The sequence below is a fragment of the Gobio gobio genome (genome assembly GCF_949357685.1).
Source record: "Gobio gobio genome assembly, chromosome: 5".
Taxonomy (NCBI): Eukaryota; Metazoa; Chordata; class Actinopteri; order Cypriniformes; family Gobionidae; genus Gobio; species Gobio gobio.
The window spans coordinates 9283134-9298613 of NC_137101.1; the positions used below are offsets into that span (position 1 = coordinate 9283134).

General features: G+C 40.4%; 1 protein-coding gene across 13 annotated transcripts in view; it reads left to right on the forward strand.

Moving 5' to 3' along the window:
• The window catches only part of wnk1b (WNK lysine deficient protein kinase 1b), an 82833-nt gene that overhangs the window by 41742 nt on the left and 25611 nt on the right, over positions 1–15480 (forward strand). For 12 of the 13 annotated variants that reach the window (XM_079818024.1, XM_079818029.1, XM_079818030.1 and 9 more), the window contains exons 4-9: positions 780–1000; positions 2539–2696; positions 6755–6843; positions 8125–8344; positions 8414–8726; positions 8800–8984. In XM_079818024.1, the coding sequence (XP_079674150.1) occupies positions 780–1000; positions 2539–2696; positions 6755–6843; positions 8125–8344; positions 8414–8726; positions 8800–8984 (1186 nt within the window). Of the gene's footprint in view, positions 1–779; positions 1001–2538; positions 2697–6754; positions 6844–8124; positions 8345–8413; positions 8727–8799; positions 8985–12699; positions 13999–15480 lie in introns of all 13 variants that reach the window. The other variant, XM_079818028.1, reaches the window with a different exon arrangement.

Consider the following 15480-nt stretch of genomic DNA (forward strand, 5'->3'; position numbering starts at 1 on the left):
ATCAACTGCAAGATGCTATCCTATCAATATGGGCCAACATTTCTAAAGAATGCTTTCAGCACCTTGTTGAATCAATGCCACGTAGAATTAAGGCAGTTCTGAAGGCGAAAGGGGGTCGAACACAGTATTAGTATGGTGTTCCTAATAATCCTTTAGGTGAGTGTATACTAATCTGATTCTTCCCAAGACAAATGACATCCCCATTACAAATGAGTCTGCTTTGCTACTGTATACATTCGGTTTTGCTTGTGAGCTTGTGCCCATCTTCACCTGTGGAATTATGGGATAAAGGGTACCCGGCTCCTCCTGTATTGGTGCCTGGGTAGATTATAAGGCCAAATCCTGGCTATGGCTTGGTTCCAAGATTTTATTAGGCCAAGCTAATCTATCGAAAGTACTGTACTGCCCTCTTCACGCTGTTGTCCTCTCTTTTATCTCTGTCTCACAGAAGAGAATACAATTGTCCGTATGGATGCTTCCAGACCCATCATCATGGAAATTGTTTAATTCTCCCTTAACCTCAAATGGACCGAACTGAAATCTGATTTCAGTTGCAGAGAGTTTTCTCATTGTTTTTCATTCCCTTCATGGTTTCATTGGTTGAAATTTTCCATCCCACTCATGACCGCCAAAACAGAGAGCTGTAGACACTTATCATTTTCCGTTGACACATCTGCTGTTTGTTTGCTCTCTATCAAGGTCTTAAACAAAACCATTATGGTTTTTCAGTGAAGAAGAACGTTGTGCTAACCCTCAGCTCTAATCTTTTTGTTCCTCAGGTATCTGAAGCGCTTCAAGGTGATGAAGATAAAGGTGTTGCGGAGCTGGTGCCGGCAAATCCTGAAGGGGCTGCACTTCCTTCACACCAGGGCTCCTCCCATCATTCACCGGGACCTTAAGTGTGACAACATCTTCATCACCGGACCCACCGGCTCCGTTAAGATCGGCGATCTGGGCTTGGCCACCCTCAAGCGCTCTTCATTCGCTAAAAGTGTCATAGGTACGACCCAGCGCTAGAACTTTCTTGCTTTCCCCACCTCCCAAGTCAGTTCACCATGACGTATACAATCCAAAATATGTGTCATGTCACTGCTTGTCTTTTCAATGATGAGGTGAAATTGGGAAGGTGGGGCATTTGCTATCAGTTATGCTCTGATATTTAAGGCATGCTGTAGCTCTGAGCTACACTGTTCACCTTAGACCACAGTTTTCCAGGCAGCCAATGGCACTAGTTTTAATTTGGGGTGGAGATGGGGGAAAACCAGAGGAGAACTTCTTATAAATTGGGGGAACACCTTTAGATCCTGCTGTTTCCCACCTGAAACTAATTGGCCTATAAATGCAACAGGTGAAAACACTTTAAGTTTCCATAAACTTTGTGGTATTTAGGGTAATATAATCCTTGAAAATACCAACAAAGGCACATGGTGGATAACGCTTTGTTAGGACGTGTGCTGTAGGGTTTTTCGTATGCAATATTAACAGAATAAACATTTTGGTCTGGAAACTGTGGTCTATAATTATTAAAATCCTAGAGATTCTTTTGCTGCCAGTAATGTCAAACGTCTTTTTCCAAAGGTTTTCCTGAATGCCTCATCAGGGTTTCCCCCCTTCCTTTCAGATGGTTTAGATATTGTGATACATTTCTTTCTGGATCCCTTCTCTCTGTTTCCTCCAAAATTTCCTTTGTTCCAATTTTTTTTTTTTTTTTTTTTTGGTTTTTGAGAATTTTTTCCTTTTAAACTGTAGGGCTATAATCTCTGCTGGTCTCACTCCACTGTATGGATTATTTAATGTCCTGCAGTTCAGTAAGTATTCTAAAAAATGGCGAGTAAGTGGTAAGTCAACAAGCAACCTACCCCAAAAACGGAAATTTATTTCAAATATGAATCTATATTTTAGCTTGTTTTTCTGTGCAAGGCCTTTTAACACAAGCTAGTGCACGAGAGCCTTTGCTCACTAGCTATGGGCTTGCTCTGTGCATAAACCTGCTTAACATTCTCTCATTACAGACTAGTAGAAAGGTGAGTCGGTCATGTGTTTTCCATAACTGTGTTGTTGACATAGATCAAGTTCCATAGCTAGTCGCCCACCGCTGTCCGGTTCCTCATTTAACGTGTTGGCGGCACAGCCGTGTTGTAAAGATCAACACGGTTTTGAAGGCCATCAATCCGCTCTAAAATTAACCAATGCACCAACGCATGTGCGTCTGGCTTAAATCAACTTCCTGTTTGTGAGATGATGCTTGGCTGCTTTGTGCACTAGTCTGACGTGCTGAAATAGACAATCTAAAGGCCTTGCAGAGAAAAACTGGATTCTTTCACTGCTAAATAACTGAGGCCGCTTTTCCCCCTTCCTCTTTTTTTTATTTTTCTTTTTCTCCATATCTTTTGCTCCCCCTCTTTCTCTCCTCCCAGGGCCGTACGGAGCAACAGTGCAGTTGTCCTCCTCCTCCTCTCTCCCTTCCTCTCCCCGGCCCTGCTGGGGTGAGTAGAGATCTCAGGCACTGAGAGTTCTGAATGGTTCTTTTGATTTAAGGTACCCCTGAGTTCATGGCGCCTGAGATGTACGAGGAAAAATACGACGAGTCGGTGGATGTGTACGCCTTTGGAATGTGCATGCTGGAGATGGCTACCTCTGAGTACCCGTACTCCGAGTGTCAGAACCCCGCTCAAATCTATCGCCGAGTCACCAGTGTGAGTACCCTCGCACACCTCTGCTCGCTCTCTATCCCTCAATCATTTTGGGTATTTTTCTCTCTCTCCCGCTATAATCTTCTCCAGCTCTGTCATTACACCCACACATTCCTCAGGCATCTGCTTATGAAATAATTCAATAAAAGCAGCTTGTTCTGTTGCGCTCACTGAAACCTGCCCACAGCTGGAGGCGTCACACTATAGTATATGAGATTATGTAAGGAACATATAACTACGTCGAACAAATACATAGTTTTGCCCTAGGAGTATGACCAAAATTGTACGTTTATATCATAATATACAGTTTGGGGTCGGTAATATTTTTTTATGTTTTTGAAAAGTCTCATGCTCCCCAAGACTGCATTTATTTTATCAAAATACAGTTTAAAAACTTTACAATTATGGAAAAATTATTACAATTTAAAACAAATGTTTTCAATTTGATATATTTTAAAATTTAGTTATTCCAGTGATGGCAAATCTGGTGCTTAGGAAACCTTTCTTAATAAATGTTGAAAACAGATGTGCTGCTTAAGATTTTTTTTTTTTTCAGGATTCTCTGATGAATAGAAATGTATTTATTTGATTTATTTCAGCATATATTTAAAATAAAACTCCTTTGTAACATTATAAATGTGTTTACTGTCACTTTTGATCAATTTAATGCATCTTGCTGAATAAAAGTATTAATTTCCTTAAATTAATTATTTTCTCTAAACTTTTGAAGTGTAGTGTAGATATCATTGCTGGAAATAAATGAAAAAAATGGGTCATATTTTAATATCTGTATGGCAATGCCTAGCCAGTGAATTAATTATTTTAGAAATAAATGGTATTTAATTTCAATTGATTGATGGATGGAAACCAACAGATAAGATTATTAATAGTCAAATAAAAAGTCTGGCATCTGTGCAAAAACAGTTTTGAGTAAGATACAAAAGACTTAAAACTGTACTATTAACATTATATAATAAGTTGATTGTTGTGAATCTAAATTCTGATTGGATGAGCCACTTTCAAAGCAGCTGTAAAAAAGCAAAACTCACTTTATCATGCACCCCTTAAGATCTTCCTCATTTTGACCAGTTTTCTGGTCGTCATACTGCCCAACCTCATCCCAAACCCACCCAGTAAGATGTAATTGTCCAAAAGTAAAACCATTGGATATCTGGATGTGTAAGGTCTTTTTTTTCCTGCCAGCCGCAATAAAACATTTAGCTTTGATTAAATCAGCTTTACAGCCGTCACTGATATCAGCTTGTAGTGCGTCATGTGTTGACTTTCCATGAAGTCAGTCTCTGGCTCAAACAATTGCTCTCTCCAGCTTTTATGTTACTTCAAAATATTCCACAATCTTTTTTTTTTTTTTCTCAGTTTCACTGGGATTTATTTATTTCAGAACTCTTTTAAGTCATTGTGATGTAATCCTCATTGAAGGTGGTTAAAATTGTCCATCTATTTATGGATATACAATGTTGTTGTCAGAACAATCAAGGTTAATGTCCCTGAGAGTACGGCTGTATATGAATCCAAGACCATTGTTAGAAGGCTGGAAAAGGCCAGTCATGTTGCTGCACTTTATAAATTGAATCAGTTTTTTCCCTTCATTTATGTCCTTTAATATCATTGGCAGAGAGAAGGAGGGGGAGTATAAGGCAGTCATGAGCTTTTTTATTCTCGTTCAGGTCAATAGGGTGATCATATGATGCTGGAGGTTGAAAATATGATCAGTAGAATTTGAAAACAACTTGCTGAGGATTGTGGTAAGCAAATGAGGGGCTCACCAGTAGGGAGCAGTACTGATTCTCTTTTGTTAACAAAACAGTAGTTTTCTTGCTGTTTTTATGATCGAAAGTGTCAATTCTCACTGCATAACTTGGTAAGGACAGCTCTGAATATATAAAACGTCCTGAAAGCTGGATTGTAAAAGGTTCTAGAGAGCTTTCGTTTGGTCATCAGGGTGGTACAGAGAAAGTTTTTCTCTTTCTTTTCATCAGCTCTTGAGTCAGGTGTGTAGAGGTGGTTATCCCTTTCCACCTGTTAGCTTTGGAAAGTGCAGGGCACATTTCGCCATTCCAGTTTTGTCCAGCTGTCTGCAAAGCTTCCGTCCACCCTGCCTGAAGGCTTTTTAATCTCATGAAATCCAATCGCACAGGCACAACAGTTCACTGAGAGAAGCAATTTAAGCTTTACGCAATCAGAAAGCGTTTTAAGCTCAGTGGACCCGAGGTTGCCCTCACAGACAGATGTGGGACTTTTCCCATCTCGGCCCAGAGTAAATGCTTTGATTACAATGAAACGGTTTAGATTTGTTCTCTCTATCCAAGCATCTGCAATTTCTCCCTGTAATCTCAAAGCAGTGAGCATGGAGTGGTTCTCGGGCTGACCGTTTTACTGAAGTGTCCATGGAATTGGAGCCACAAGATTCTGACTGTGCTAACACTTGATGTAACTTATCATGCACCATTTGTGCTACAGACTTGAATGATACCTTGTGCAGCTTGAGAAGAGACTTACCCCAGATAACATGAATGACAAAGCAGTCAAAAAACTAAAAACATAGATACCATATCGTAGACCAAAATATCATAGAGACTTATGGTGGGCTAGTTTGGATAAAATGTCCCAGTCATTTGTCTGTATCGTCCAGCCCTTAAGTAATTTCAGTGTGGCATTGAAGGAGTTCAACCAGAAAATAGTATTCTTCAGTATGCTAATGCATCGTAACACTTTGTCACTTAGGGAATTGGACGTAGAAGTTGAAGATGGCTTTTGTTCCTTTTTTACATCCACTCCCAGCTGTTCCAGAAGCTTTCCTCTCTCTCTCTCTGCTTTGTTAAATACAAAATGTTTGCTTCTAATTTTCTGCTTTTGTTAACTGGTTGGAGAGCGGAGGAACAGCATGTATCTGGCTTTAGGGGACCCATTCACAGTGTCCTTAACAAGCTTTTTTAATCACCTTGTTATTGGAATACTTCGCCATTCTGACTTAATTCTGTTAGATGCTCCGTCATCCTTAACTTTGTTTGCCACTGGAATTTGAGGGGGGTTACAGACTTATATAAGGAGGGTAATGCTGAGACAGGGGGAGTAATAGTTCAGGCAGACCACTCTGTAAAGCAACACAGTGTTCCAGGATTTCACTTGTAAGTTTCTTGCACTCTTTTGTCTTGGGTGGTTTTGACAGCCTAGCTCTAGGTAGGTTTTTTTGATGTTAAATGACTTTGAAAGGGTTATTTCAGAATTTCAAAAATATAAAATGTGGGAAAAGTAACTGAATATTTTTTATTCAGTAAGACTGATTTGTAGGATGCTGGTTTTATTGCATGGTGGAGGACGTGTTAGATTTGTAAAGACAAAGTGAAATTTAATACAATTAACAAATCATTTACCCCCAAGATAACCAACTTTTTGCTTGTATTCTTAAAGGAATGAAGTGAAATGTATACATTTTTAACAATATTTGATAATAAAATTAGCTTATTGTAGAGCATAACCTTTAATATTACTGTGTGTAACTTCATCTTACATTAGATATTGGATTATATTATATGTTTTTTTTATGTTATCTCAATTCAGGGGTTTTCAAATTAAATGAATGGATAACTAAATAAATGCATAAATGTATGGTCATTGTACTAAAGCCAAAATAAATGTTTAAAATATTTTTAAGAATAATTATTCATAGTTCAAATTCAATTGTATAGTACTTTTCGTTTTTTTCCCTCCAAGTTTGAAAACTTCTGGCTTAATGGATTTAAGCGTTCCTGATGATTGAGAAGGTAACTGTTCAGCTAAATTAAACAATCTGCCAGATATAGAAGCAACTGTATCTGGAATGTCATGGGCTTCACTATAATACAAATTACATTTACACTTGCAACATAAAAAATTCATCTGTTGAGGAATTGATCAGATGAATTTCACCGGGCAGGCATTAACGTGCGAATAGAATGCACCATATGTAGTTTTGTGAGTCCCTGTGGAGCTCCAAAAGGGTTTCTTTCACAGCACAAAAGACATGTTGATTTAATGTTCTTTTGTGTTTTACCCCGCAGGGAGTTAAACCTGGCAGTTTCGACAAGGTAGCCATTCCAGAGGTGAAAGAGATCATTGAGGGATGTATTCGGCAAAACAAAGATGAAAGGTAAGGCTGTGCCTACTACACACGCCCACGCTGTATTCACAGAACTCATTCATCGAGTCAAACCTCACTTCTCAGCGACGTGTGCCTTGAGTCTGCCCACAGATGCGCTGAATTCGTGCTGACGTGAGGGTATATCTCATCCTCTGGGTACATGGTCCTCTGTGTGGAATGTGCACAGTAGCAGCAGATAAGCGGATTCCCACACGCTGTTTTGGAAAAATTCCAGCAAGCCACTCAGTGAAACAGATCCATGATCAGGCCAAGAGTGTGCTATGTCCTCGCACCACAGCAAAAACATAAGCGCTGACCAGACTGCCTTTTTTTAAAGTCCTTTTTAGAGCAACTACCTAAACGTCCAAGATTTTGTATTTTAGATCAAATGTATTTTTAATGACCTTGATCACCGTTTGAAGTACTTTTCCTATTTATTTTTGGAAAGTCATAAAGCCGACGTTGTGTTTTGCTTCAATGCATAAACCAATTTAATGGAAAATCACGTAAGAGCGTAAGGTGAGACGACATCTGATGTTCTGCTGATGAAGCACTGGAAAAGCTGATGTCTACTGTACCCAGCTAATCAACAGAGCTCACTTCAGATTGTTTTTCTCCTCAGCGTTAAAAGTCTGTCTTTGTAAAAAAATATTGTGAAGTCTTATCTTTTTACCCTTATGTCTATCATTCCATGCAGGTGACATGGATCAGCTCTTTTTAAATGTATTGTAGTTGGGCATTTTCTGTACATACTTCCTAGGTGGTCCATTCAGAGTCCATGTTAAATATGATTTCCTCTCATGTCTCCTGTTTTTTAGGTGATGATTTGTTAAATTGTGAATGAACAATGAGTTTGTTCAATATAATCAAATGCAACAGGATAGAATATTGCCTAGAATGTTTATCACCCCACGACCGGGGATGATGGAATCAAAATTCATGCAATATAACCATAGAATAACACAAAGAGTTATCAAACTTCACTTATGGGGAAAGTCTGGAAAGTTCTGAAACCCATTAAAGATCAATTTGATCATGATACAATCAAATTCAAGGCCTCAGGTCTTCAAATGTATTTGCTTGGCTTCGCTTACCCTGAACCAACCCCATTCAATGACTCTTTTATTACTCCATCCTGGACAACCCCAGTGTTCCACCTTGTGCCTCTAAATCAGTTGAAATGTGATTGGCTGATCTATGTCAGCCATGTGTTTCTTTATTGATTGGCTATCCTTATTTAACGTATTTTGCCTTGTTTGCTTGTAAACAATTTTGCCACTTCCTTAACAGATATGCCATCAAGGACCTCCTGAATCATGCCTTCTTCCAAGAGGAGACTGGGGTGCGTGTGGAGCTGGCTGAGGAAGACGATGGGGAGCTCATCTCCATAAAGCTCTGGTTGCGCATTGAAGATGTCAAGAAACTGAAAGGCAAATACAAAGACAATGAAGCCATTGAGTTCTCCTTCGACCTCCATCGTGACGTCCCAGAAGATGTGGCTCAGGAAATGGTGGGTTTTTCAACGAGTTTCTGAATCTGAGGTTGCACACAGAGATGGTAACATATGCTGTATATGCAGGTTGAGTCGGGCTATGTTTGCGAGGGCGACCACAAAACCATGGCCAAGGCCATCAGGGACCGTGTGTCTCTGATCTGCCGCAAACGAGAGCAACGGCAGCAGGTGCGAGCAGAGCAAGAGAAACGCAAGCAAGAGGAAGAGCAGAAGCAGTTGTCCAGCGAGTCGTTGAAGAACGTGGTCATCCCTCAAGGAACACAAGTTTCTGCACAGAGTCAGTGCGGTTCCCAGCCTCCAACTCCTGGCCTTGTCCAGCCCGAATGTGAGGAGCCCGATGCAGACCAGCAGCTTCAGTACATGCAAAGTGGAATGACCTGTAAGTGTTAGACACAACTGGATTGATTCACCTGTCTTTCCTATTTAATTATAAATGTCATATCTTTTCCCAGCGGCTGACGGGACGCTTGAGAGTGGTCAGGGTTCATCCGTGTTCTCAGAACTTCACCCCAGCCAGCTAAGCATGTCGTATAGTTCTCCTGCAACGTCGCAACTACAGCAGGTGCCTGGACAGGGCGCCTACCCTCCCAGCTCTCAAGCTCCCCAACAGCACACCGGATACCCCCAGCAGCCCATGGTAAGTCCCAGAAGATGAAGGGCCAAGTCAAGAGCTCACTGCAGGTCACATAATTTGCATCCTTCATCTGCTCCTGTGGGGCCATTTTATGAAGCTACCACCTACTGATGAATTCCACTCTTATTATGTTACAATATTCCAGTAGCATTTTTACAAACAAAACAGTGAACAGTACACCACAAAACTTCTCAAAAATGTCACTGTTGCACAAAGCTGTTGAAGTGCAGGAAGCAGATGGGATTTATTTTCTCACTAGGTGCAGGAAAAGTCAAAGCAGCATTGAAATTGGGCTTAAACTAAAACCTTTTTGGCTCGAAGGCCACCCATTGTACAACACATTATTCAAAGGATTTTTGGTATTTCTGCTGTTATCATTACAAAGCTGCTTGCATTATGTATTAACATAAACTGAGAGTATTAATATATTAAATTAAACACAATTAATTTTGTTATTGCTGAAGTTTCAAGAATTGTACGTTATTCAATAAAAACAATATTTATTAAAGGTGAGAAAAAGAAATATTCAGTTTATATAAGTTTACATCTTGATTATTTTTATTTCAAAATGATCTCTGCCTTTCATTAGTTATGTTTGAATAGAAAATTAAATAAACTTTTAAATAGAGAAATAAAGATTAGAAATAAATAATAAAAGTATACAAAAAAATACAAACAACTAGTATATCAAGCTTAAAATTTGAAGAGCGCGGTTAAAGATACAAATGATAAATAAATAAAAAGCACAATAAGAACGACAACACAATGGAAAACAAGAAACTGAGTCTTTAAATATGCTCAGGAAAACATTTTTCTCTATTGTAGTGTACGCCTGGCCTTATTATTAACAGGTTAATTCACAATCATGTGGCCACTTGTTTACCTTCAATCTCTTTAGTTCATATGTCTTCATCAGTTTCCATAATTTTTCATCCTGTACAAAAGCAAGCTAATGAAGCAATCCAGAGATGAATGTCATGTAGCCTTGATTGAGTAACAAATGAATCATGATATAATGTTCAGTTGTTGTTTGACGTTTGAATGTGATTTATTTGTGGTTGCATGTATTTAGAGTTTAATGATGGTTTGTTATTATCAGACACTAAATGAATGATGCATGAGAATGGAGAGCAAAGCCATAACGTATACACTCTAAATGGGTTTGATTCTTTTCATACAGCCTGCTCTCAGTTCTTTCTCTCTCACTCTGTCTCACTTGTTTCTGACTGCCGAGTATATTTCCCCTTTCCCACGTGTATTTGAGCTGCCACTCCCTCTTTATCCACTATTCATTTTAGTACATTCTTTGGGTTACTTTACCTTATTGGTTTTTGTTTGTTTCATCATGTCAGTATTTTTAATTCATCCCGAAAAGGCAGTGCCATGTAGCAGTATATCACGCTGTGCAGACTGGCAGGCCTCCGTCACTTCTTGTTTATCTTTAGTGCCAAGCTGTATGTTGTCCTGACATCCTGGGCACTTAAACCATGATCAGTTCGGCTCATCAGTGTCACGGCATGCGTTGATGGCACTGTCCGGATCTTTCTCAGAGAATTAGATTTTTTTCATAAAGTCACTCATTAGTTTTGAATTAGTTTGCATCATTTTCCATAGAGCCTGAAACACTTTAATCATAAGCACACACTTTTACCTGTCTTTTATTACTTTAATTGTCTCTAGTTATGACTTCTAATGATTTCTTTTATAACAATGGTTTTATAAGTAAATACAGTCTCATCTGACTTGTTTGACTTGAAATGGTTACGCCTCAAAGTGATAGAAGTCTGCACGGCACTGATGGCTGTTACTTAATTTTACATTTATTTTTGTTCTTCTGTTTCTATCCACAATATGCTGTTTGTGGTCTTTGTTTTTACTGTACATATTCTCTACATAATTCTGTTTATGTTGTTCTTTATCATAAAAAATCTCAGAGGATGGATTTTTGGACTTTGCTAACATGCATTGCAATTTGCAAACATGCAGTTTGCATCTATATAGTAGACTGTCTATGCTGTAGATTTCTTGGAAGTCTGAATGCTGCTTAAGCAATGATACTGTCATTTTTAGTGCCATTTCTTTAGTGACTTATTCTTACCCACATATATTTTCCAGTCATTAACAAGCCAAGTTTCAGTGTAACTTGCAACTTGATTAATCTCAGATCAGGTCAGAAAAGTATAACTTTAATCTCACAATCTGCAATGAAGTCTGCTCGCAATTCATGATTCATGAATTGGGTTTTGGTATTCTGTCACGTGCAAACATGTTGGTCATTGTAAAATGATTTTTCGCTTTTGAAATCACCAATTGAATCCGGCTTATTCTTTTTGTCTGACAGCAGGTATTAGATTTCAACATGTAGGTCAAGATTTATTGTAGATCACTGTCTTTTCTTTTTCTGTCTGTAATTTTAGAATGCGATGTCGATATTTAATCTTGTATCAAATGTTTCTTTATAGTTTCCTTTTGGCTATTTGGCTTTTGTTCTTTTTGTGTCATTTGTGTTCCATTATGGTTAATAGACAATTCCCCTATTTCGTCTCCAGCCTCCTCCACCTCTCCCCTGTCGTCGTGGTCGTAGCATGTCTGTTTGCGTGCCCTGCTTTTCTACCACCTCTGCTCTGTCATGCCCTCCCAAGCCACCTTCCACCCCCCCTCCAGTTGCATCAGCCCCGCTCTCACCCCGGCTGGGGAGGCCAGATGGGGAGACGTTTGCGGGCCGACTGTCTAAAGCACTGGAGAGCGTCCTGCCCCTTCACTCGGCCCCACCCCGTCGCCGTGCCAGCCTCCCAGCAATCTTTGCCAGTCCTGTATGTTAGTGTCTCCAAGTGAACCAGGATTCTCCTGCTGAGCTGGGCTTGGGTACAACCCCGGTATCTGTAAAGAATGATTTTATAAGAATAGGAAGTGCCAATGTAATCCAAATTGGTGCAATAGAATTGAATTGTGGTTAGCACTTCCCTAATAGCAAAAGAAACACTGAAGGTGGGATCTAAAAAGTTTAAATGGCACCATGCTACATTATTAAATCAAAGTGTGCTATTTAGAATCCAAGACCACTGAATTTAAACCCATCTATCTTATAGAGCCAAGCTATATCAAACTGTTAACGTTAAAACTACTTAAAACACACAGTAGCCATTTTTCAAACGGCTTAGTCCCAAATCAGTTGATGTTAGCCGCTTAGGAATGTTATCGTTAAGCTAGTAAAAACTGGCATTTTATGCATAATGCAATTCCACAATTTAGTCACTGTGTACTGAATCACAAGTGCAAATAGCTTATTTTTTGATCTCTTCTTGTGAGTTAAAGGTTCAGGGTTGCTTTTTTACTGACTACAGGTCAATCTTAAAATCCTTTTCAGATACCCGTGTTACCCTGGCCCACTCCGCTGGTACCCTGTGCTCACATTAAATACAGATCGGCATGAACTGCAATCATTAAAAATAGTTCCTTGGCCCCACGCCGGTGAAGCATCTGTATTTAATTGAAAATCTGTCGCTGTCATGTTTCTACACCTCATATAGCATTTAAACATCTCTTGATTTATTCTATTGTCATCTTTGCCTGATGGTATGAATATTATCTGCTGTTTTTTCACTTGTTATCTTTTTATATTCTCTCTCTCTTTCTGTTTTTCCTCTTGCTTTGTGAATTTTGTCATGCTGCTTTTTCTACTTCCTCACAAAGATGCTATATGTTATTGTCACTGCAGCCACAATCAGTGAGTCAGCCGTACGGTGGAGGAGGCTCGGGTCTGGTCGAGCCCCCGCTCTTTTTCCCCACCATCCCGGAACGGCCCGTCTCATTCTCCCCTCCGCCATCTTGCCCACCTAAACCTTTCAACGTGCAGCGGCGTAAGAGCACCTCCATCATAGAGGCCCACACGCGTCATTTCCAGCCCGCCTTCCACCGGAGCTACGGCAGCAGTCTGCACCCGTTCTCTGGTGTGGAGGCCCTGGGAGTCGGTGTGGAACCCGCCCGGTTCATGATGCCCGGGATAGCAGCTCAAAGATTGGCTGAGCCACTCCACCTACAGCCCCCGACAGAGACGCTATACGGATATAAGGATATGAGGGCTGAGCAAGAGGAAACTGTACGCAGACTCAGCCTCAACCAGGCTGCTTTAATGGACCATCTTGAAGCCATGGCCTATGGTGGCTACCCTATGACTGCACATCAGATAAGCCAGATCAGCTTCCATCAGCAAATGCAAGCTGCTGCTGCTGCCGCCAGCTTGGCCTATGAGACTCAATCACAGCCTGGTACAGCTTACCTACACCCTCACGTCCAAAGCCACATGCGCTTGACCCACAGCCCCATCCCGCAACTACCTACCATGAGTGTATCTAGCTCCACCTCTGCGCCCCAGCAAACCACACCTGCAGATCCAGGATATCAGCCCCACTCATTTCCTCATTCCGCACCACCTGTGTTGGCTCATGCATCCGAGCCTAGCACCGCCTTTGAATTCCACATGCACAGCCTACAGGCAGACCCAGCCATGCTGGCATCCAGACTCTACCGAGCCCGGCGGGGCTCCATGGACCTTAACCTGGAGGAAGCGGCTGGCAACCCAGGCTTGTGCGGTCGACTGCAGCCCGTCACCGAAGAACTGTACAGCTATGTGAGCCCTGAGCTGCCCCTTCCTCCAGGCAGTCTGCTTCTCCATGGACCTAAAGAGCTGAGTCCTGAGCCTTCAAGCGACTCCATGACCTCCTCTGATGCTGGGGAGTTCCACTCGCCTCCGCCTCATACATTATATCAAACTCAAGACTGTTCTGCAGCTCAATCCATCCCACAAACTTCTTACTACAAAATAGATGGAGGAAGCAATGTCAGTGACGGACACCCACCCAGTCAACCGATGTTTCTGTTTGTTCCACCCTCTGAATCGTCCACTGTTCCATCTTCACACATCAGTGCTCTGCACAGTACCTGGGCCCGTCAACCATCCCTTCCACAGGACATCACATACCACGAGCCTGCCTTGTCCCATCACGGCGCTACCTTGGTACCTAGAAATACTCGTTATCGTTCACCTTTCCCAAGCACTCCCTGTCTCTCTCTCTCAGTTACCTGATTTTTTTTGTCCCGTGGTTGTGGTTTTAACCCTCTCCAGCCATAATTTAGGGCTCAAAAAGGTTTACAAGGTGCATTGAGCAAATGCATAAACCTGCTTTTTAAATCCCCTTGTGCCAAGACATTTCTGTATCTTCCATTAGACAGTGTGATTTGTTTTATTTCCATTGATTTTCATTTTAGACGCCAAGTGTAAGTATTATATTGTGTGTATGTTCATATAATGGTGTATATGATACTTGTGTGTTTGTACAGATATCATGTAAAACTACATATCTGTACATGACATACAAATCTGTAATTTTGTTTGCCTCTTTCAAATTAATTTATGGATAAAGACCAACATTCAGTAGTTGAAATATCAGTTTTTAAAGGATTGTAAGATACTTCACTGGTAAAAGAGGCTTGAATGCAGGATTTGTATGATCAAACACACACATACAACACAAACAGGGGGTTTAGACAGGTTTGCTTGTCTCTTTAAGGTACCTCTAATCTTGCTTTTAATGTTTCTTACAAAAAAAAAATAATGTTTTTTTTTTGTTGTATTTTACCATAACAGCTGCTTTTTAGATCTACTGCTACATTATAGTTGGCTGGAAATGGTTAAAACAGTTCTCAGTGACTTTTTGTCTTTGTTGAGGAAACAGCTCGTGATACAGCCTCAGTAAAGAACTACTTGCACAAGAAGCCAGCATTTGTTGAATTCTTTTAGGACATTTAACTTCAAAAGCTGAGAAGTCATCTTTTAACCCTTAGAAGGCTGGCATTATCAATGTCATCCTGCAGTCCCATTTTCCGCCCTTATTTTATACACCTTTTCTGCCTCACTTTATCTTTTATACCACTGTTACTTTCATCCTCTTATCATCCTACTTATTTCCTGCTGCTCTCTAAGCTTCTTGCTAATAATGAATATTCTTTAGTGTAATGCCAAGGTAAGGTGATCTACGTCTGGAGCAACTATACTTGTCTGTACCTCGTAGAAGAGAAATTGAAGGACAAGTATATTTGTAGCATTCTAAGGGTGGCTTCTGTTGAAACTCTCCACGTGGAGGGGAAAGTGGTCAAATCGAGCAGTGTTAGTGGTCAGATCTATTTTATGAGATGCTTCCTTGGTTATACAAACAACTCCACATGCTTCCCTGAGCTTTTTTTAATTTATTTTTTATAACATTTACCCAACTACAGAATCATGTAGAGTCACATGCATGAAGCTACTCGCTCCCCAGCTAACACCTTATGTTTGTTTGTTGTTTAATCGTGAGATGTGAAAGACATACACAAAAAGTGAATGGTGACCTGAGTGCATTGCTCAGTGTTCACATTTTGTGTATGTATGGTCAGTATTTGAAAGTCATTTTTTGTTTTTGCTGTAGCCACCAGCATGTTTTGACTTGTCTTTTCTTTTCTT